The sequence below is a fragment of the Fringilla coelebs genome, assembly GCF_963513975.1.
Source record: "Fringilla coelebs genome assembly, chromosome: 4".
NCBI classification, from domain to species: Eukaryota; Metazoa; Chordata; class Aves; order Passeriformes; family Fringillidae; genus Fringilla; species Fringilla coelebs.
The window spans coordinates 22,465,566-22,488,746 of record NC_140032.1 but is presented as its reverse complement, the minus strand read 5'-3'; the positions used below and the strand labels follow the sequence as shown (position 1 = coordinate 22,488,746).

At 39.4% G+C, this 23,181-nt stretch overlaps 1 protein-coding gene across 1 annotated transcript; it reads right to left on the bottom strand.

The window, feature by feature from the left end:
• Window positions 1-5,036: 5,036 nt before the first annotated feature.
• PGCKA1 (PDCD10 and GCKIII kinases associated 1) lies at window positions 5,037-19,581 on the bottom strand (the record flags this gene model as incomplete). The annotated part of the gene is made up of 3 exons (XM_084203996.1): window positions 19,538-19,581; window positions 7,049-7,096; window positions 5,037-5,973 (listed from the first exon to the last, which is right to left on the bottom strand). Exons 2-3 carry the CDS (start codon window positions 7,078-7,080, stop codon window positions 5,037-5,039), a joined length of 969 nt encoding a protein of 322 aa, XP_084060122.1. The 5' UTR covers window positions 7,081-7,096; window positions 19,538-19,581.
• Window positions 19,582-23,181: the final 3,600 nt, after the last annotated feature.

Sequence of the window (23,181 nt, the reverse complement as noted above, 5' to 3'; positions counted from 1 at the left end):
TAGTGTATAGTAATTGAGCCATGAATTAAAGCAAAGACCTGTTAAATCCTGTTTATAATAACGTCAGTCAAGATTCAGAGCAGAGAATGATGTAACCTTGATAGCTTTGATCACAATCATTGTGAGGTAACTGCTTGGGATGTGTACTGCAGCAATGGGATTAGAAACAAAATCAAGAAGAGGTGATGTTTTTCCAACTTCTTTGAGGGAATCCTGTTTTCGAAACTAAGTTGTACAAGGGAGTATTTTATTATCTCTGACTAAAGGAGAAATAGGTAGGGAGTGGGGGAGTAGCTACATGTAATAAATTCTGTTGTGAAATTTGACTTAATGATTTTTAAAAAGCTAAAATGGCAATTATTAAAAAACACTTAAAAAGTTATTGCTGCTTATGTTAAGGCATTAATTTGCTATAATCTATTTCAATTTTTATTACAGAGTCCAAGATGCACATTTAGATTCTTTAAAATGTTAAACATTTCATAGTTTGGAATGGAAAAAGTCCCAAAGGAGGTGGGACAGAATTTGCAGAAGTGGTCAGCAGTAGTACCATTTTAGGGGCAGGCAGTGTTTCCTGCCTTCTGTTTACTCAGCAAGTTTGGTTCAAGGATTGTCTGAGCTGAAGTTTAGGATTGTGAAGGAACTCTTAAAAACAAACCTCCTGGAGATGCCAAGTAAAATTGGTAATGGAGAAGGGAGTCCTATGGCTAATGTCTTTAACAGTGCATGTGAATGCATGACATTTCAAAAGCTTTGCTAAGGGAATGAGCTGGGGAGTTTCTGTTTTGATTTCATGATGGTAAGGGAAAAAAGTCTCTGCCAAGGGCATTTCATGTTGAAAAAAACAATGAAAAGATTTTGATCTGCTTCTAACAATTACTGTTTAACATTTTGCCATATCTCTGTTCTAAACTGTAGGGCACAATGTCTGAAAAGAAAGTTTTATTAACAGAATTGTTTAAAAATAAATTCATTTTTAATGTACTATGACTTTCATAATTTAACTTCCTTGTGTATTCAGCATGTTAAAGAAGTTTTAATACATTTAATTTTGAAGTGGTGCTCTTGTGCAATGTAGTGGATTCCAATTTCCATCTACGTGCAGGGAGAGATACCAAAATTCCAGAGAAATAATCTATTAAGATTCATTGTTTCAATGTAATTAAAATGTATAATATAGGCATTTGAATAAATATGTGGAATACCATATACACAGACCTTAGTGAATGTTGAGATATTGTATTCTCATTTAGCAAAATGAGATACATTGGTAAGAATTAATGTTTTGGAAACTAAATCACATTTAGGAAATTGAAACTACAAATACAACATAAGGTCAAGATTAGGTTTTTAATTTTATTTCCAAGTCAGTGTTTCTTGTTTCACCCTTCAAATGGTGGCTAAAGTGATATTTTACTTAAACAATTAAATTAGGAATATCTTTAAGAAAATAAGATTTTCTGTTTCTGAATGTCAATTTTTAATGGGAAGTCTCCGTAGCAGCACTTGCCCAAACAATTACCTTTGTTTTTTAAAAGGAGAGGAAACACCTCCATCCTTGTGGAATTTATCTGTTTCCAGATTCCTGCTTAATTGTTAGAACTTTGTTTGCTGAGTTGAAGAATTCTGCAGTGTCAAGTTTTTCTCTAGGAAATTTTCTCTAGGAAATAACTTCCTTGAGGGTGGACTGGGCTGTTTTCCACTCCTGGAGTTGTATGTGAAATCTCTGCAGTGATCTGAATTTTTCTAATAATCCAGGGTTGACCTACTGCCAAATGTGAAGGTGCTAAACTTAATCTTCCTCAATGTCTCTTTGCTTTTGAAAGACTACAAATTCCCTTAAATTGTTACTGACTTTGAAGAATAACAAATAAAGCAGGACCTTCCAAGATGCAAAAGCTTTCATAGAAATGCCAACTCTTATAATAGTTCCCTATCCTGTTACCTGTTCTTTATTGCTACATATGTCTTCACACTTACCTAGAAAGCATTACATCAAGTACAGAAACATAAATAATGATAGATTGGCCAACCAGCTCCCATATTAATTTATTTTGTATCAATGTAAAACTGAAAGACTTAAGTGATACCTCATAAGTGACCCCTATGAATGTAGGAAAAATAGTTGATTGGTAGCTGAAGTTACAGTGTCTGAGTGTCTTAAAATAATATGTGGTTTTTGACAGAAGTCTTAAAATAGAGTTTCCTCCTGCTTCTAGTAGCATTTTTTTCTCTGTGGTTTTCTGCTTTTTCAAGTTACTGATTTTTTCTCTCACAATTGCCTGAGCAAAATGGATTCTTCAAGCTGGCAGTGTTTGTGTTTATTTGAATCAACATCTGATGGACTGAGTAAGATCTGGTTCTCACATAATTGTTTAAAATCTAATTTTTGTGGAGGAAATTGTGTGTGGCATTTAAAAATTATTTCTTAAATAAGTGATTCTTTCACATTTATTGTGAAAATTGTACTGTAATCTGAAAAAAGCTAAGAATTCCTGACACTGAGTGGTGTCATGGTAGGGCCGAAGGTATATAAACATATATGTAAATATAAAATGCACACAAATATTTTCTTTGGTTTTTTTTAAATTTAAAAACTGGGATTTTTAATTTAGCAGATAAAAGAAGCCTGAATGTTGGTGTTACCTCACAGGTTTATTTTATGGAAGCTTTCCATATTATGTAGGATTGAGAGAGGCAGATGCCCAACTTTTTTTTTCTTTTTTTTTCTGTGAGAGAACCCTGACCATTTATTTCCAGTGCAGTGAATAGACTTGATTTATGCTGGGTTTTGTCTCTTGTATTTGTGACAATGAGAACTTGGGCTGCAGGACATGCACTGTCTGTGGCTCAGCTGCTCTCATGCACAGGGTGGCCCATGGCTGCAGGCAGTTCCCATGGAAGAGTTGATTGGTTTGAGTTGTTTGGGCTGTGTCTGACCAGGGGCTCTCCTCTAATATGTTTTAATGCTTAGGGAGCAAGGTGAGAAACTTGCTGTGATTTGCACTTAAGTTTGAGCTGGAACTCAGAAAAATTGAATTGAGTGGATATCGAAAAAAATCAGGTAAGTTTTCTGGGGTGTTTGTTGCATTCTTTCTTTAACATATTTTTTACTTGAATTGTTTTTCATGGTTCATGTCATGGTGCAGCAAGGGGCTGCTGGCTCCTGGGGCTGGGCTGTGGGGAGCAGTAGGGGTTCCCTGGGCTGGATCCCACAGCCAGAATCTGTCCTGCTGCCCGTGGCTGGGCTGGCAGATCTGGCCCCCCTGGTGAATGGGGTCCTGGGCCCCAGGCAGGGCAGGGGGAGCCCTGGGCTGGTGGGCAGGGACACTCAGGGCTGGTGACACTGGGCATAACTCGTTATTGGCAATGTGCTGGCACTTTCACCAGCTCTCAGTATTGTGGTAGTCTTTGAAAGACAAATGGATCTGTAAAACTTGCATGCACTTAGGAGAGGCTTAGAAGGGTCTATTAAAATAGGAAAGTGGTAGAGAAGTCAAGAGTACTACAATACTTTACACCATATAAAGGTTTTTTATTTTACAGATACAATGTTGTAACTCTTGCCTGTAGCTGGATATAGTTCTCTATAAGCTGAGACTTTAGGTTGTTTGAATTGCTCCTAGGTACTCCTGGGTACCATAAATGCTCCTAGGTACCCATCCTACTTGTTAATGTTTTGAGAAATCAAAATCAGCATATACTGTAGGCAAATGTATGGTGCTTTTCATGTATCTAATGAGGGCTATATTGTATTGAATTTCTTAAATGTAACTCTCATATTCAGAAAATGCCTAAAGTACAAAAACAACCAGATTATTTTTTATATGGTTAAAAAATTTATTAGGAGTTTATAACAAAAATCTTGGAAACCACAAAATTTCAGTATAAAATGTTTAGCACTTTCTATTTCAACCATACTTTTGCTGGATTGGCAGCACCAGATTGGTCTCTACCTTCTTTTTTTCTGCCATTAGAAATGCAGCCCTCCAAGAATGCAACTATTTTCAGATCTTATGCTTAATCCAGTTTGGTAGCTCGATCCCTTTCCTGATGTAAATTTTGGCACTACAGCAGACCTAAGGAGGAGTCCACTTTGGCTCTTGCTGTTTTCATATAAACAAAACACATCTTGCTGGGGATGTTTGAGACACAACCTGTTTGAAAACTGTATTGTTAAGACAGGTGACATGCACCTGGAAAATTTAGTGGAGTTTAGAGGTTTCAGGCTGTTGTTTTACAACAGTTTTAATCTATCCAAACTAGAAGGGAATGAGTTTTGATCTCTCAGGCCTCTCTGATAGTGTGTGTGAAGCTCTTACATGAGCTACTTTAGCACATTAAAGCATCAGAAAGTTACCCACTCTCTTGGGTTTGGCTGGGCTTCTGCTGTTTTAAGGAACTGAAGCAGCAACACTTGGGGTATCAAACACAGTCAAGGGAGAGTTGTGTGAGGAAAAATGATGTTATCATTCCAATGCCAGGTGCACATGTACAGATTTAGGTTTAATCCATAAGGGAACCATAGCCACGGTAAAGTTCAGTCCAGGCTGCCTTCCCTGTTTCATGTTTCAGTAGATCATAGAACTTTGGCTCATTTATGTAGTTTTTTTCTGCTAATGATGAAAATATGTGGTTTCTAACTCCATGGCTTCAATAGTCCTATTTTAAACAATGGGAATTTTGTGTACCTGGAACATGCAGTGTGCACAGACCCTCATAAGGAAAAAAAGGAAACACTTGCATGAGTGCAGATGAGGTGTGTGTAGAACTGAATATTCTGTGTGGGAGAAATGATGCTTTGCTCTTCTGTTTGGGCCCATAGAGAAGAGTATTACCTTTAGTCAAGGGGGCTCTTCTGCGCCTCAGGCAGTAGAAATTAAAAGGCTGTATAAAACAGCTGAAGGGACCCAGGTTTAGTCCCAACTCCTTTTATATATGCTGTTCATAACAGTTCTCCATGTGTGCTGTATATCTGTTCATACTGATCCAGAAATAACATCTAGATCTTACCCAGTATGTTAGAAAGAAACCATCTAGTACTCATCATCATCATCTTCCACGTCTTCTCCTGCTGTTGCAGCTTCCAATGCAGCCAGAGCTGCTGCAACTTCTGCATCTTCCTCCTCAATTCCTCCATTGACATCTTTATGGTTGGTGTGTGTGGGTGTCTGTGCGACTTTGGTAACAGCCACTGCAGTGATGCCACCAGTGAGGCTCTCACTCCAGCTTTCAGAGTCAGTTTTAAAAGGTTCAGTACTGCTCTCTCTCACAGGCCAAGGTGGGATTGCACAAAGGTCCTGGGCCTGTATTGCTGAAGCACCAGTGTTTTGGTCTGAATGTGTGCAATTGACTGAAAAGCTGTCTTTTTCAACATAGTTCCCAGTTTGATTGCCATTTTGGGGATAATCAATATCTGGCAGTGTTATGGTATTGTTTTCTGTTTCCAGTATTGAGTTTCCTCTGAGAAAGATGCTGTCTCCTGCAGACTGGGAGTCTGGAATACTGTTAGGCACATTGCTGGCTGCCTTACTCTGACTGCCTGTCTCTAGGTCAAGCTCTTGTCCAGACCTGGCGTAAAAGTCTCTATTGCTGGCTGGAGAAGCCTCTGACTGGCTGGAGGTTCCCTTTTCACTGGTTTCTTTCACTGGGCTTGTGTTGGGGTTGAGCATGGAGTGCTGAGCACAGGAGTTGCCACCATTGACTGCAACATCAAGCTTTGCAGCACACTTCACAAGGCCATCCTCTTGAGAATCATTGCCTCTGTTATTCCAGAGAGTTTCTGTTGTACTGTTGACTGGATTTTTATTTTCTGTTTTGTTTACCTCGTCCTGCTGGAGTCCATTTTTGGGTTCTTCATTTTCACTGTTCTCTTTGAATTTTGATTTACTGCTGCTTTGTTCATTGTGTTTATAACTGTTTACTTCATGAATGCATCCAGATGATTGTACTTCTTCTGGATCAAAGATATAGCTGGAGTAAGAAAAATTTGTAAAGGAAATGTTACTTTAGATGTTAATCAATATAATTAGTAAAAAAGATTTAGCTTCCTTTTTAGGCTGAAGGTCTTGAGGAAGGAGTGTCACTGAACTTTCCCTTGGGTCCTGAGGATGAGTTAAACCAAATGGAAATACAGAATATGCTGTTGGCTGCTGTCTCCTGGGGCTGTTCATAACTAACCCCTGTACTGAGATTCACCAGGTGCATAAGGAGGATGTGGGAGAACGGTGTGCTACTCATTGCTTGTTTCCAGCCTTATTTTTTATTTTATCTGGGGAGCTGATTAGCCAATGAGCAGTCATGACAGGGATTGTTAATTAATTTGTCCTCATATAGTTGGTAAAATATCTTTCAATTTTTTTCCTGGTGTTGTTCTTTCAAGCTCTTTATCCTTTTTTTTTTTTTTTTCCTCCTGAATAATTGTCTGCCTCTTGCTCTATAGTTTCCTTGACTTACCTCTTCCAGGGCCTCTCTCTTTTCTTTGTCTTTCTTTTTTCTTTCATAGCACCACTTTCTCCCCAGTTCCTTACCTGTTCTACAGAAGTGGCCAAGGGGAAGTAGTACCCCTCATGTGGGGCTGAAATGTGGTCTGTATAAAATTGGCTAATCCTCCTTTCTAGGGAGACTTCTAATATGGGAATTCATCCCCCAGCTAACTACATTTAACAGCTGTGATGGAAGCAAGGAACTGTTGTTCATTTCCATTGCCTGGGAGAGAGGGAGGATCTGACATAATGTGTGCTCCTTGTTCTGCTGAATTGAAGGAAGCCCATGCTACCTAAATTAGAAAAAAACTTCACTAAAGAAGAGTTTTCAATGCAACACAATTCCTTTTGTGGGATAGGAATTATAGAAGTGGACCTTAATTACAGTAAATTAAAAGGACTTTCATAGGAAATCTGTATGCCTATACCTAAAGATGCTGTAAACTTTGAGAAAACTCCAGCCTTTTACAGTGGCTAATTAAAGCAGCAGGTGTGGAGGAGCACAGACACATGGTTCAATGCTTTTCTTTTATTCAGTCTAAGAAACTCTTTTTCTATTGTACCTTTGTATCATTTTGCAGCACCTGCACCCCATCTGGATTTTCCTTAATCTGAAAGAGAGAAAGGGAGGGCAAGGGAGAGACAGAGTGAATGAAGCATTATGAAATTAAAATTTGAGCAATTGCATTGAAAATTATGCTCGTGTTTAGAAGGGTTTGTTAGCTAAAAACAAAGATGTCTACACAAGAATGGATGGAGTACTGTTCAAGGTTTTTGTAGGTTGTTGTGCATTGGCAATGGTCTTTAATTGGGAAAAAATCTGGGGAAGAATTTAACAATTCTTAAATAGTGATGTTCTCTCAGAATAGTTTCCTAAGCAATTTTATGACTGGGAGAATTGTAAGTCAGTGTATTGGGTGTGGGTTGTTGGTTTGTTGTTTGGTTGGGCTTTTTTTCCCATTTTTTCCCACTTGACACCTGTTGGTAAGGTTCTCTACCCTGAATTTGCCCAGCTGTTTTTTGAAACAGTAAACTGCTAGCATCGACCACATCCTTTGCTCAGTAATTTCACAGACCAGCCTTGCCTGTGTGAGGAATCACCTGCTTTTGTTTGACTTGAACCTGTTTTTTACTAATAGTATTTGGTGCCTTATAGTTCTTGTATTAAAAGTAGTGACCATCATGTCCAATTGTCACCACAGGAGAGGTCCTGTACTGTCCCCTCAGTGCTCATCTATTTAAATATTACTCATACTGACATTGTTTTCTGCCTATAAACTGTCCTTGTGGTGTTCTCTGAGTCTTTTTGCATTTTAACATCCTATTAAAATTAAGTGTGGGAACTACAAATGCAGAGTTCTCAAGGTGTTTGACACCTGAAACAAGCAGATTTATTCTTTCCTAATATCTTGTTTCCATTCACTTGACCCTGTGACATCCACTGAGCACTGAGGTGACATTTTTGTAGAAGTTAGTGAGGCACAGACGAATTCCTGGAATGGGCATTTTGTCATAATTTTATTATATATGTTGCACCTCTATTTTACTACAGAAAAATTCCAGAGTTTCACTAGAACTAGCAGACTGGCTCTGTTCTGCTATACCATTGCTTGACCCAGTGAGATGCTAAGAACTATCTATTATATGGTTCTTATGCCAAAGTCTTCTATTATGAGAAGAAATGGTTTGCTAATTTGGACCCTTGAGAACATTCCTGATCTGAACCTAAACTGATGTCCCAGATCTGAACATCCAAAACCCCTAAAACGCCCAATATTCTTTATGGGTAGTGGCTATCTTGTTTCAAGTTAACAAGTCAGGGCAGATTGTTTAATATGTTTTGTCCATTGTTATTCAGGCTTTTTCTTTTTCTCTTGAGATACTCTACAAACTCACATACTTTTGCCAATGCCTGAGGACAGTGGCTCACTTCCCATAAAACAGAAATTGATGAAGCAAGGTCAGGGTATTTTCTGGAGTAATTTATTTACAAAACATCCAAGGAAAGTAGCATCAATTTATTCTTCTCAGGCACAGCTTGAACTGCACACTGGCAATGATGCTAGCAGAAATGTAAATCCAACCAGTTCCCCTCTAAAATCTGAGTACTGGTGTTAGCACTGAACTAAATACCTGATGTCAATCAGATGTCTCATTCTTGGAGCCTCTAACAGCCTACAGGCATTCAGCAGCTGGTTTTATGCTAGGGTATAGTTACTCATACCTATGCTTTTGTCTTTGTGTACACATGAACTGTTCTGAAGCAGAAGTTTCTATCAGGAGTAGCCACCTTTTAAGCCAGCTGCTTCTCTCCCTGAATTGCCGACTCCCTTCCACATCTCTGCAGACTGTGTACTGTGCATTCTCACCCCACATACCTCAGCAACATCACAGCAGGAATTCTGATACAGGGCTTTTTGTCTGAAGGGGATTGCCCACTGAATAGCCACACAGCCTTTGGCTTGGCTTTCAAGTTTATAGGTTTGGTGAACCCAGTTCTGATTTGCATGTAGACCAGATCCAACAACAGATATTGCTTCTAGCTAAGAGTGGGTACTTGAAGTCAGGGTGCTTCTGCTTCAGACTTTTATCTAACAGAATTCCTACTCAGGGGTTTTATTTAGAAAATTTGTGATTTTTTTTAAAAAGCAAAAAATATTGCTTATAGGTTTTAAGCATTGGCAAGTCCTCATACTGGCCTTTATTTTGTTGTAAAGATGTTTGTGATCGTCATAGAAGGCAATTATAAATTGAAATGACTGTTGAAGTTTTCAGAGAAAGCGCTTTCCTGTTTTTTGGTGTGTGTTTGTTTGGTTTGGTTTTTTTAATTACAGCTGCTGTTGGAATTATCTCTGCAGCTACTTCATTATGATTTTCCACTGATTAGTTACAATGGGATCTGTCCTGTGGCATGAACAAACTATTACATATGGAAAATAGTGTATGTTGTTTTATCTTATGAATTATTTCACACCCCTGAAATAGGAATATAGTTTTACAATGTCACTGTCTGAACACTGGTTTTTTTTTTCCCCTTGCCCTTTCCTTCCATTTACGATAATCTTTCAAGTCAAGCTGGAAAATAATTCTGGAGAGCAAATTGCTTTTATAGCATGAAAAATCATGCTTTAATCCTACTTATCTTGTTTTAGATACCAAGCTCTAAAGACTTGTGTACTGTGTGATGTTCATAGTTGTGCTAATGGATAAATAATACTAATAAGCTGCTGTCTGGAGCAGTTTAAGTCAAGCAATTGCTACAGGCTTGAAACAAAAGAGCGTTAGAAACTTCTGCAGTGGATGATGTTAACTGATGGATGTTAACTGATACTGAATTTAGAAACATTGCATCCTTATTAAATGTTTGCTCTTTCATATATGCTGTGCTGCTAAATTGATGAGAGAATTTCAGAAAAACATGACATGATGGGGGATGCTGTCTTGTAGAACACTTTGGGGGATATTTTCCCTCTGGAAAAAGGCTGCCTGTCTAAAGTGGCAGTAAAATCCTTGGCTTTAACATTCATATTCTCAGAATTGAGATCAAACTGCCATTAATCCTGGATATTACTCTTTCTTGACCATGAAATTTCTGAAGGCCTGCAAATGTCTGTCACTAGTTATTATGCAGTTACTTAATCCTGAACAGTAATAGATCACCTGGCATTAAAGCTCTGCAAAAATGTTAAGTAGAGATTTTAGAAGTTTTTTTGATGTGGACTGGACCACTTGGAGCATTTGCAGGAATAAGATGGAGCTGTTGAGGTAAAAGGAATGAAGGAGGCCTAGAATTAATTTTCTTTACTCTCCCAAATGTTGAACTTGAATTTTTCAGATTTAGTAGCTGCTGGATCTCCTGAAGCGTGTCTCTGTGGATGAGCTTGTACCAGGTTCTACAAAATAATCAGATTCTTGCAGTGTGACAGTGTAGAATAGCCTTGTGGTTTGCATATTCAGTATCAGTGCTTGTTTTGTGTAAGGTTATGGTTCTTTTTTTCAGGGAAAGAGATGGAAGGAGGCCCAGCTTTGTGTGTTTACCCCAGCCACCCCAGCAGACCTTTAGCTTTAGTCAAAAGATAGTCTAGAAATAATGTGCTGCAATGTATTTAAGAAGTGTTCCCAGAGAGACAAGGAAGACCTCGTTGTGAATGACTGATTTTCTTCCTTTAAAACAATATGATACAGAGGAGCATCTTCTTAAAAAAAAGTTGGAAAAACTTTGAACAATGGAAGGAGGGAGTAATTAGTCTTAGTCTGAGGAGAGCAGGACACAAATCCCATCAGTAAAACAAATGCTGAAAAAGGGGAGGTGATTAAAAACATTTATGGTGGTGCTGGCAAAGAGACTGACGTGGGACTTCTCTTTCAAGTGTGAGCCCTAGGTGAAGATAACAAGAATAATGTTTGACTCCAAACCCACAGCCTTGTGCTTCAAGCCACAGTGTGCTTTAAGAGAAGTCTGCTTTTCTTTATCAGATTTGAGAAACACAAGGTATCTGACTCTAAATTACGGAATAACATAACTCATATTGTCTATTTAAACTGTGGCTGTGTTATGAGTAAATAAAAGGCAAACAAGAGACAATGTCATGAAAAGGGAAGAAGAAATTTTTTAGAGTCATAAAAATGGCTTGGCACCTTTCTCAGTATTTTGTGGAAGTTTACATGGAAACAGAAAAAGGTCAGTCTTACTTTTGTTCATGGTGATTTTTTTCTTCTGTCTTGATTTTTATTTTTAAATTCCTTTTAGATGCCTTCAGAAGCAGAGGCAGAAAGTCGAGGGAGACAATATTCTCTAGTAGTTCTCAACAGATAAACTCTGATTTTGGATCATTATTTTAATCCAGTCTCTTTTTTTTGTTTGTTTGTTTTAGCTTGTTTGGAGTTTTCATCCTACAGACCCTGGTGCTTCTATTGTTTGCCTTTAACTCTCCTCCATCCTTTCCCACTCTAGATTACCTTAGCAAGTAAGGAGATTTTTCCTACATGGATATTATCTGGGCTGAGCCTGGGTGATGTATCTCCCAGGGGCCTGAGGCACCTCCTTCTGATGACTTTTTCTAGTAGAGGCATCTTTCAGACTCGAGCCTGCCAGTGTCTTCCCTGTCAGTTTGCTGTGTTTTGCACTCCTCAGTAAAACCTGTCCATTCTGAGCATACTGCCCTGAGGTAGCAGTCTCTCTTTGCCATGGACAGAAATCCTTGTTCATTAAAATTAAGTCTGTTGGCCTCACTAGTAATGCAAACACAATTGACTTTGTTGGTATTTCTTTGCTAACATAGATGCTGAATTCTAGGGGACATATGCACAGAAGCTAGGGGACATATGCACAGAAGCAAGAGTGGGAAGAGAAAGTGTTTGCATAGAAATGTGTGCAGAGGAAATACAGAGAATGTGGGGTAGGAATAACCTGAGAGAGCTCTAGCATTTGACAAGCTTCTAACAGGAGGTGCAGTTTGCCTTCTGTGCTAGGTAAGCCTCACACCTCTCAGAAGATTTCAGAGACTGTTCTCAGCATGTGCTAGGTCTGACAAAGGCTCAGCTGTGCCTAGGCTGGAGGAAGGGAGTGCAGTGTCTGTGCTCATTGCAGGGCAGGTGGGTGAGATGACCTTTAAACTCTCTTGGAACCCAAACCATTCTATGAGTCGCTGTGTTACTGAGGTGTGGATGCAGAGGAATAATTGATCTGGATGACAGATAATATAAAAGAGGCACAGAAAAACTGTAGGAGGAGTGGTAGAGTTGGGAGGAACTATATTTAGAAATTTAGAAAACTAGTAAACATACAGTAGAAAAAATTACCAGCCCGTGCTAGAGGGGGAGAGAGAATAACAGGAAAAACCATGTAAAGGAAAAAAGATGAGGAACATAACTTAGCCACATGCTGTGCAGGCTAATCACTACTATTGGATGAATGTGATCTCTAAGAACTGTCTTACTTAAAATACAGAGAACCCTTCCAATCTTGTGGGCTTTTTCCTGACCTGTTTTGAGACCAGAGGGCATCAGAACAAGTGCAGGCCTGGGGAGTAGGAGAACCCAAACCATCCTGGGCCCAGAATTATCTGAACAACCTGATCTACTTGAAGATGTCCCTGCTCATTGCAGGGGATATGGGCTCGGTGACCTCTTCCAACCTAAACTGTTCTATTATTATACCATGGTCTGTGGAGAGCACAGTCTGTGCTCAAATCTTCACTGAGGCCAATACTTAGAGCTGGACCAAAATCTAATTTCATTTTTCTGGACTGAATCTTAATCTGGAAATTTATTTTAAATGCACTTCAGGGAATAACTCATTTGACATATATAATTTAAAATAAATGAACTAAACTGAGGAACTGTAATATGGTCCCTTATAGGAAGCAGATCCCACCTCATGGGCTATTTTAGTCTGTCTGTTTTTGCTAGCTGAATTGACTTCCAGCTTTTTGTTCACACTTTGTTAAAATGCAGCACTGAGGTGTTGTTCCTGTGCTTCAGCCATCTTGCAGTCCAGCCCTGAGAGACACCTGGCTGTGCCATCCTGCTGACAGAGTATGACCTGTGGATTGACTTTGAGTCACCCTGCAGTCCTTCCTATCTGTGCTGCTCTGCAAGAAAAGAAAACTGTGCAAGTGCTTTTTCTGTTTTCTGGTGCAGCTTACTCTCCCCTTTTGAGGGAGGCAGGCTCTATATTTGGGAATAAGGAGTGTCAGTGTCTGACAGAAAGAGCCTTATGCTATCCAGCCAGCACAAGGTTATTGCCAAGGTTATTGTTGATTGTCCTATTTTTCTTTATTTTACAGAGCTGAGGAGCTGCACAGGCCTGTCAGCCACTTTTACTCTCCTCTGAGAATATTCTTTGCCTACTGAACAGCTTGCATGTATTTCTAGTGCAGCTAACAGTGAGGGCAGGAGAAGCTGACACATTGAGACTCCTCAAAAACTTTTACAAAACTTCTTGAGCCACAGCCTAACTTCAGTGGTGATTTATGGCTGTCAGCTTTGGATGTTTGGCTCCCATTGCCACTCTCTGCTTGTTCCTTTTCAAATCCAACCCCTGTTTTTTACAGATAAGTATGATCATTGCTTGAATGCAAATAATTCATTCAATGTCATCAGTTGTTAAGACTGAAAATGTATTTTCTAAGGTGATTTTTTCCTTTCTCCCTGACCTGAACTAAACCCATGGACTGTACATTGTACAAGGTGGCCTGATATTTTGCATTTTCATGACTAAAGTGTCAGACTTCTGGGTGATACTACCCACAGGTGCTATGTACAGGCAATGGCTATTTATTTCAGTGAGGGAAGAATTTGATGTGTTCTGTGTGTTGTTCAAGACATGAAAGTTGATGTTGGTTTTGTGTGTGGGATTTAGTAGTATAATTTAGGCTTCTTCATAGTAAAGCCGTGAAACTGATTTAGACTTGCAGTTTTTTCAAAGGAGAAAAGTGGCTTTAATCAATCCAGTTGTCAAAATCTGGAGGGTCTCATTGATCAGAGGCATGTGTTGCTTGTTAGCTGGAAAATTAAGGAAGTCTTGCTGTTACAGCCTCATAAATTTGCATGCTTTGTATTCCAACATAGAGTAGTTTTTCCATTAGTGAGGAATTAGGTCTGACATCACAAAAGGGTTTTGCTTCATCAAGGTGAAACATAGCAGAATAACTGAATCCTTAAATGACAAAGGTATGTGAGCAGTCATAGCAAGGGGCAAAGCAAGCTAGGTGACACATAAGCAGAATTGTTTCTAATTAGCAGAATCCCACACTTTTCAGGAGGTTAAAAAGAAAGTGATTTAAAGGTTCAGAGGGTTGGAGGACCTCTCTGAAGACATGCTACAAAAGCTGGAGTTGCTCAGCCTGGAAGAAGCTCTGGGGAGACGTTATTGTGGCCTTCCAGTACTTAAAGGGGGGTTATAAAAATGAAGGAGAGAAACATTTAATACAGGTAGATAGTGGTGAGACAAGGCAGAATGGTTTTACACTGAAAAAGGAGAAATTTAGATGAGATTTTGGGAAGAAATTCTTTACCCAGAGGGTACTGAGGCACTGGAACAGGTTGCCCAGAGAAGCTGTGGATGCCCCATTCCTCAAAGTGTTCAAGGCCAGGTTGGATGGAGTCCTGAGCCACCTGGTCTAGTGGGTGGCATCCCTGCCCATGGCAGGGGGATTGAATGACACAGTCCTTGAAGTCCCTTCCAAACCAAGCCTTTCTGTGATTCTGTGAATATCAAACACCCAAATAACAAATACTAAACTTGACAGATGAACCATCAATATGGCATAGCTAATCACCAAAGTGTGGCCTACTCACCAAATAATCAGTATGCTATCATGATTTTAAACTTTATTTGTGCTGTGTCATCTGAAAAGGTATGCAAGTATTAAGTGTTTATCCAGGAAATTTACAATAGTAATAGTTCCAAGATCACAACAGTAGCAGTCAACTCTAATTGCCATGTACATGAAATAGTACTATAATAGAATAAATTGTGCATTATATATTTGGATTGTTCATAACAGCATCCAAGCTAGAGTACAGTCTCCTAGCTGAGAGGTGTGCAGGGGTCAGTCTTGTCCCCTGATTGTGGGTGCATGCTGCGGCATTTCTCAGCACGGGGAAGAGCATCCTGCCAGTGGGATGTCTGGCTGTGATCTGATGAGAAGCTACTTTGGCAGTCAGGATGGTCAGAGTAATGGAAGTGTCTGGCTACATTTGTTTTCTCAACATGCAGAGAAAAGGTCAGATTTAGTCTGCTCTGCTTATAATAGAAAAATACATGCTAATTATCTTATATATGTGTAGTTGTACTGCCAGGAACTATACCAGTATAGTTGTCAATGGCAGTACCTGCTAATTGTTATGTGCCAGTGTGAATACTTCAGCTGGAATGGGAAGCACCTGGGTTGGTGCAAATGCAACATTAGAAACCACTCCATTCTTTACAGCTGCTCTCTTCCCATACCTCCAGGCATCTAGCTGTGTTTATATCAGATCCTGATGGTTTTCTGCTCCCACATTGCCCTTCACGTTCTTGCTTTTCCATGCAGCTGTTCTGCACCAAACTAAGAGGCAGCAGTGGGCAGGTCTCAAGGCAGGGAAGTTTGGGCGTTACCAGTACTGCTTGAGCACACCTGCACTTGTTGTTTGTGGGTGTGTTTGCTGAAGGGGAAGGTAACGACAAGTAGATGCTATCAGTTTTACAAAAGGTGTTCTATTTTGATTTGTAACTGTTGGTCATTGTGTAGGCTGATAATAATATGCATAGCTATGTTAAATCCTGCTAGGCTCCTCCTCAAAATGTCCTTTTCAAACCAGCAAGGTCAGCCAGATTTTCCACTTATCCATGGTGGCTTCCTGACTGTGTTAGCTGGGATATGAAGTGCTGTGTTTTATTCTCATAGTAGATTCTTATTTCTACTGTGACAGTTTTGGGGTTTGTGCTATTTTTGTTGTTGTTTTTGTTCTGTTTTTTTTTTTCTGTTTTGTTAGTTAGTTAGTTAGTTAGTTGTCTGTTTTTAGTTAGTTAGTTAGTTGTTTTCTTTTTAGGAAGACATTCTTGTATCATTTCATACACTGACTACTATCTCTGGTAGTTGTCAACTGTTTTATAAACAGTTGAGAGAGTAAGGCCAGCTCACAGGGAAAGTGGACCTTTCTGTGAGGTGTTATTGCTGTAGCAGAGTGTCCAGAGGATACAAGGGCTACAATTTGGAGGTGATCTGAACATAAAATTTTTTTTCCTCTTATGCTCTTTGCAATTCATTTAAAATATTTATAAGATACTTAAAAGGAAATATATTCTCTCAGACTAGTTCCTCATCATTCACAGCACTAGGCCATGGAACATTTCCCTACCCCCATTATTTACCATACAAAATGATTGTTTTATTTTTAAGGAGTAAAAGGAAGAGTGGGGAAAAGGGTACAGCTCTCACAATCATTAGCCAGTTTGCATAAAGGAAAATCAAATATAGCTGGTAGCATAAACCTGTTCATTTCCTCTTCAGCTAAACTTGTTTTCTACATTTGGTTTTTCCAAATTTACATAGTCTAGCGTTTGAATTACTGAAGTTTATGCTTCCTGTCTTTTAAAATTATCAATCCCATAAAATGTAATAGTGTGGCCTAAATCCCTGAGTCCTGTTTAGTCCCATATTGTATAGAGGCAGACATAGAAATGTGCTCCTTCCCAAGGGATTCATGTTCTAAATGTGTGACAAGGCAAAAATGGGAAGCAGAGGGTCGTGTACCTTTGAGAGAAACAATCAGCAGAGGAGCTATATTTGAATCAGTAATTGTGTTAGGCTAGCCTGAGTGGGGATCTGTGTTTGGCAACCCAAGTGGAGCCTCAAATTAGTTATAGCCAATTTTTATGTAACAGAGGGACTGTGTCTGAAGTGCCATTTCTCTTGAGAGGTTGAAGTGACTCTGTGTGATTCTGTACAACTGTGCACTTTGAAGGGTGCATTCTTGGGTTCCAGCCCTTCACCTGAAAATCCTTGGTTGTATCCAATGTCCTTGAAAAACATATAGCATAAAACCAGCTCTAGAGTTGGGTCTTGAGATGGTGCTGCCATGGGTCTACAATTCACACAGTTCCCTTGCTCATACTTTGCTCTTTTCCCAATGGCAGGCTCGAGCAGCCTGCCTGAGAGCATGCCATCAAAGACAGATTTTGATAGCTGTGAATGTGTCTTAGAGACTGAGGGTCAAACTGAGCTGGGGATCCTAATTCATGATGGAATTCTCAAACTCTCTGAACACTGTGTAAAGCAATCACTACCTCCTTTGGGTTTTGACTGGGACTTGATGTGGGGGTGCTGTCTTCTGGCCTGGAAATCACTTTTTCTTAGATTTCTATCTACAGAATCAGTTGATTTAAGCCTGCTTAAATATAGAAGTACTTTCTAGATGTGGATGGTTTCTCAACTGCGCATATATGTAGAAAGGCTTATTTTTTTTGCCTCCTGGAATAATTCCATGCAGTTTTATGGATGCTGTTATCAATGAGAAATCCTACTTGTGATATTAGAAAAATTGAAAATGTCAGACGGTGAGCATGAAAGCTACAGCATTACTGCTGTAGGATTTAGTCAGTGAGAAAAAACTGTTCAAAACTGAGTCAAAATGTTTCCTAAGTGTATTCTGGGGTCATTTGTTCTGTTCAGCCTGGAGGAGACTGAGGGGAGACCTTATTGCAGTCTACAACTTCCTTGTGAGGGGAAGAAGAGGAGCAGACACTGATCTCTTCTCTGTGGTGACAGGACCCAAGGGAATGGTCTGAAGTTGTTACAGGGGAGGTTTAGGTTATATTTTAGGGCAAGGTTCTTCACCACGAGGGTGTTTGGGCCCTGGAAGGGGCCCCCTGGGGAAGAGGTCACAGCACCAAGTCTGAGTGTTCCAGAAGCATTTGGAGAGTGCTCTCAGGCACACAGTGTGACCCTTGGGGATGGTGCTGTGCAGGGCCAGGAGTTGGACTCGATGATCCTTGTGGGGCCCTTCCTGCTCAGCTAATTCTGTGATTCTGTGGTTGTGCCATGTGCATGGCCAGACAGTGCCACTCACTAGCAGCATAGCAGCACGCTGTACACCCTGAAACCAAGCTCTTTGTTGGCCCATCTGCTGGAAGCTTTTGCCTCTTGTATTTTCCTGTGAGTTCTGTGCAAAAATAATTTATTGGCCTTCTGCAGAAATTTGGGGCCAAAGATAAAAGAACCTTTAAAATATGCTGTTGAAAGACTTTGAATCTTTAGGTGACCTTGGTGAACAGAGTAAGATGGAAAAGGAGAGAGAGGTGCAGATCTCATGTTTTAGATATTGTGAAATTCTTGTAAGTTAAAATAAGAAAATTAAACTTAGGAAATCAGCAATGAAGCTAAGCAGGTTAACTCCTGTAACCCTGCCATTCTATCTTAACGAAAACTCTTGGTTGCCCATCAGTTCTATGGAAAGGCTCAGTGCTTCTTTGTTTGTTTTTTTCCCTGTTGAGTCTTTGGAAGAGGGTACAAAGAGACACTGCTGGAGTTTAGCAGGCCTTTATCCTTTAAGTATGCCATACATTTTTACTTCAGGGAGCAATATTCTGAAAATAGACTTGGATGTCCATGGAGATTGCTTCAAATACAGGATTGGAGTGTGCTGTGTACATGTGTTTGGGCAGGATTTAGGCCAGGCAGGATATGTGATCTCAGCTCTGGTATTCAGCTGTAGCTTAGTGTGCCCCACAATCATCTTGTCCTGAATATTTCAGATGCTTCTGATTTGTTTATATCACATGAAATATTGCTAGTGGCAGGTCTTGTGGTGGTATTGTTGTTGTGCTCAGAACATCAGCCTCTCTTAATACCAAGAAAATTGGATAAAGCCATAAGCAGTTAGAATGAGTCAATGATTCTCTTTTGTAAAAACAAAAGTAAAAAAACCCAACCCAGCAAAAACTATGCCCTTGCCCCCCTAAAAAAGAAACCAGCACCAAAAAAAACCCCAAAAAACCAAAATCCCCCCAAAATCCAACACATTGACCCAGTAGATTTCTTAACATTGTCAGGAAGTTGTGCTTTTGTGTGGCATAACCTGCATCTTTTTATAGGGAAGCTGTTAGAAGTCAGTGTGCTCTCCCTCTCAAACCAAATTAATCCTTATGTTTTCCAATTAGTTCTCTTTTCCCAAATCCCCCTCTTTTCCCTGTTTGCCTTCCATTCTTCTTGTTCTTTCCATACCATTTGCCTGCATTTTCACATTTTCTCTTGCAATTTTTCACCTGTGTTAACGGTCATAGATTGATTCAATTTTTTATTCCTGTATTTCTTCTTTACAGCATCTTTTTCTAAACTTCAGAGTGGAAATTGGCAAGCTTTTATTTGCTACATCAGGAAACTTATGGGTTGGAAAGAAACACAGTTCTGTTCTGCCACTGGTGCTTGTAGCAGCTGAGTGTTGTCATTAGAAAATACTTTGGAGTATTGTAGGGAGACATGGTTTATTTTGTAGCATGCTGAAGTTACAATAGTGAATGGCCAGTAATTTTTAAACATACACAAGGAGGAAAAAAAAAATCCTACCTTTCCAATTGTTCTCCATCGACTGCTTGGAAGATTTGTTTTAAATGTCTTGGTCCTGCAAGAGTAAAACACTTTGCAAGTGGCTTCTTCACATGCACACATAAGTAAGAAGGAACCTCTGAGGCATTAACTGTCTACTGCAAACAATGTAGAAATAGAACAACCTCCTCTTGGTACCATTGTAAATTTTAAATTTAGACAGTGATCAAATAAATCACTTGAGCAGTATGCTCATCCCCTTGAGCTGAACTGGAATGCTAACCTGCTTAAAGTGAGCATAAGCTTTGCTACAGTGGATTAGGACTCATGTGAAGCGTTTAAACAACAACAGTAAAATTAGAAAACTTTCAAATATGCAGTAATATGGGACTTTCTTTCCTATGTTTGTTTTTTTTTTTTTTTTTCTTTCTGGGAGTCAGGATATTTATAGTATCCATTAAAACCTCATGTGTGCTTGGTGCTTGTCAGAATTTCACTCTTCAGATTTTCACAAACTTTGAAACTTAAATGCCTCTGGCATTGCAATAATATTCTAGATATTGGTAAATCTGTTCTTTCAGATGTGCTCCAGCTAAAAGGAAAGCTAAAAGGAAAGCTCAGCATAGTGTTTTGTATTAAGAATTTCTAAAAAGATAAATAAATTAATGGGATAATTGTAGAATTAGAGTATAACAATACTGCAATGCAGATGCTTTTCCTCCTTTAAAAATACAAATATTTTAAGTATTTCTTGTAGTGAGTGAAATGCGAGCCCATGAGGATTTGTACCTGCATGCAAGCCTATAATGACCATGAATCACCAAGTCAAGTTCATTCCTGTGAAATAGGCAATGTATTTTGCTGTGGGTTTTAGAAATAGGGCCATGTGCTTTCTTTCATTCTCAGCAGCTCTCTGCATGAGGGATAACTTGAAAAATCTCAGTGTAGCTTACATTGCAAACCACAAATCCACACAGAGTTATGCTTGCACCATTCTTGAAACCTGCAAGGCTTTTCTTGTGAGAGAGTGAAGTGTTTGTTGTCCTCGAGAACCCTTTCAGCAGAACACTCCTGGGATCTAAGCTGGGGTAGTTCCTGAATTCAGCACCCCTATGCAATGGGGCTGGGGAGGGAAAGCACAAGGCAACAAGGACAGTGCAAGCAACATGGTCATTGCTGCTACCCTCTTTGCTATACTCTCATTGCATACACATTCTTTGCAGTTATAATTTTCATAATTTATGGGTAAACTCTGACAAGTTCTTATAAAATGTCACGATCTAGCTTCCAGGTTTGAAAGTACCCCTGGCTGTATATGTAGTTTCATGCTTGCTGTTTGCCTACAAATTCAAGAGGACAACATTGCATGGTGTCTGACCCACAGGTGACATTTAGAAGACTTTCTGTTAAAAGCCTGAAATATGATTGAAAGCCAAATGCAAATTTAAGTGGCCTGGGTATCTGATGTGGCTCGTTGCTAAGGAGAACCTGGGATTCAGTCAGCCTCGGTTCACTGCGTGGCTCTGCTGCCCTTAGAGCAAGTCACTTAAGCTGTCCTGTAGGTCACCATTTCATATCCTTCTCAGAGCTTAATGTTTGTGCTGCACTTTGAAGATTTATAGCCCTATTCAATCTTACTCTACATTTGCAAAGGGTTGAATGTTTTTGTGCATCTGTTAAAGGTGTGATCAGTACTTTATGTGACGTGAATAATAAAGCTGATGAAGAATGAGTCATGGTGTGCTCCTGTTTTTATGCAGCCTTTTACTGCGGTCATTTCGTGTCCTTTTTGCATCCTGTTTTATTTTTAAATATAGGTATCATTATTAGTTCATTAGTTACAAGATTACTTGCAGTATAATTCTGTCTTGTTGTCCTTATTTGTTTTGTGTAAGCCATGGCCTAAACATTTACACATACAGTGAAAAGAAATGAAAAATGAAATCCATGGTCCAGTTATGAAAAGATGCAGGTAGCTTGTTTAACTAAACTTCCAAGTGCATTTTAACTGCTGTAAATTCCTTTTGTCTGTTTAACAAATTCTGAAGCAGTAGGTTAGCTATAGGATTTTCCTTTAATTTATTATTGGGTTTTGTTTGTTTATTTTGAATCCTCAAGGAAATTCCTATAATTCTGGAGAAATGTAAAATGAAAATGCCAAAAAGGAGAGCTGCTGGGAGTCGCAGCGGTTGGTAAGTTGTCAGCACACTCCTTATATCATGCCCATTGATAACTGGTTTGATTGTCAGCTTCTGTCTGATGTGTGTATAATTGGCTCTAGACCCAAAAGTAGACAAAATGTTCTATATTTGTTCTTAAACTTTTGTTTGAAGTATCTTTTATTTCACTGTATTTGGACCTTTTTCCTTTTCTGCTGCTGGTGATAGTTTGGAGTTAGTCCTATAAATTGCATTCAGACATCTTATTTAAGTACTCTTTTTACCATCATGTTTGCTTAGCAACATCCTTTCTGAGATATTCTGGGAAACTTAATACTTGTCTGGTGTGTAAAACAGCGTTCATAAATGTTGTCATATCCTGCTTGCTTCTTGCTTATGTTGTTTAATAGTTGTTATATTTCTGGCTCCCCTTGAGCCAGAAGCAGGAAGCCTTACACACCTAGTCACTCCAGCTACTGCACAAAACAACCACCAGTGAGACTCAGCCTTTGGAATATGGCTTACCATGCTGGTGTAGGTTGTTAAAGTGAAGAGAGTCTACATGGTTGTCATGGATCCAAGCAGCAAGTAGCTTTCACATTCCAAAATAACCTGGAATTTAAACAAAATCTTTAGGCTCTCAGAAGCTCATATTACTGTTTTCCATTTCATTTAGTTGCTGAAAACATGCTATCTCAAAGTCTAAGGCTAAAATGAAAATGAAATTATTTAAAACTGCTTTGACATAGACCATAGGTATATTCAGATCCTGGGTGTGTTTCATGCTGAACAAAATTAACCTTTTTGACACAGTTATTTGATCACCTTCTTGTGCTGCTCTTGAATCTCTTTCTAGGCTTTTGGTTTTAAAAGTTGTGTTTGTCCTCCACTGGAAAGGTGCATGGGGTGCTGCATTCTCTGAGCAGGCTGGACAGTTGTCCTATGATGCACCTATGGACGTGCTCCATTAGGAGCTCCCACCTTGAAGCTCTCACGCACCACAGAGAGCCTCTCTTTGTTCAGTGTGTGAAGTCGATGAGTGCTTTTGGTAAGAAAGGTCTCCCTCACCCTAAGGATCAAAGAGAACTAACATAGTCTACTCAAACCACACAGGGCTTAACTCTTTCTTTCTGGAAATCATAACTTGGTCTTCCAAGCTGAGCTGAAGATCACCTGGTTGTAGACACTAAGTGTTTTCCTTTGTTGATAAAAAGCGTTTGAATTCTATGCTGTCCCCTAGAGTTTCACCAAATGCTTAGCTATCAGTAGTGGTTTCATTGCTCATTTAATTCTAATGCCCTGAGGTTTGCATTTCCCTCATAGTTTCCTTCCCTTCTCCAACAACCTTGGCCCTTGTGCTTTTTGTACCATTCAAATATTTTCTCTGTTGCAATGTCTGTTGTTCAATAGCTTTTCTGGGAGTTCTTTTTGATGAGTTCAATTTTTCATTGCAAGTGGAACAAACCTCTGATTTCCATGCATTCTCTGTGATTGTGCCCATGTGTT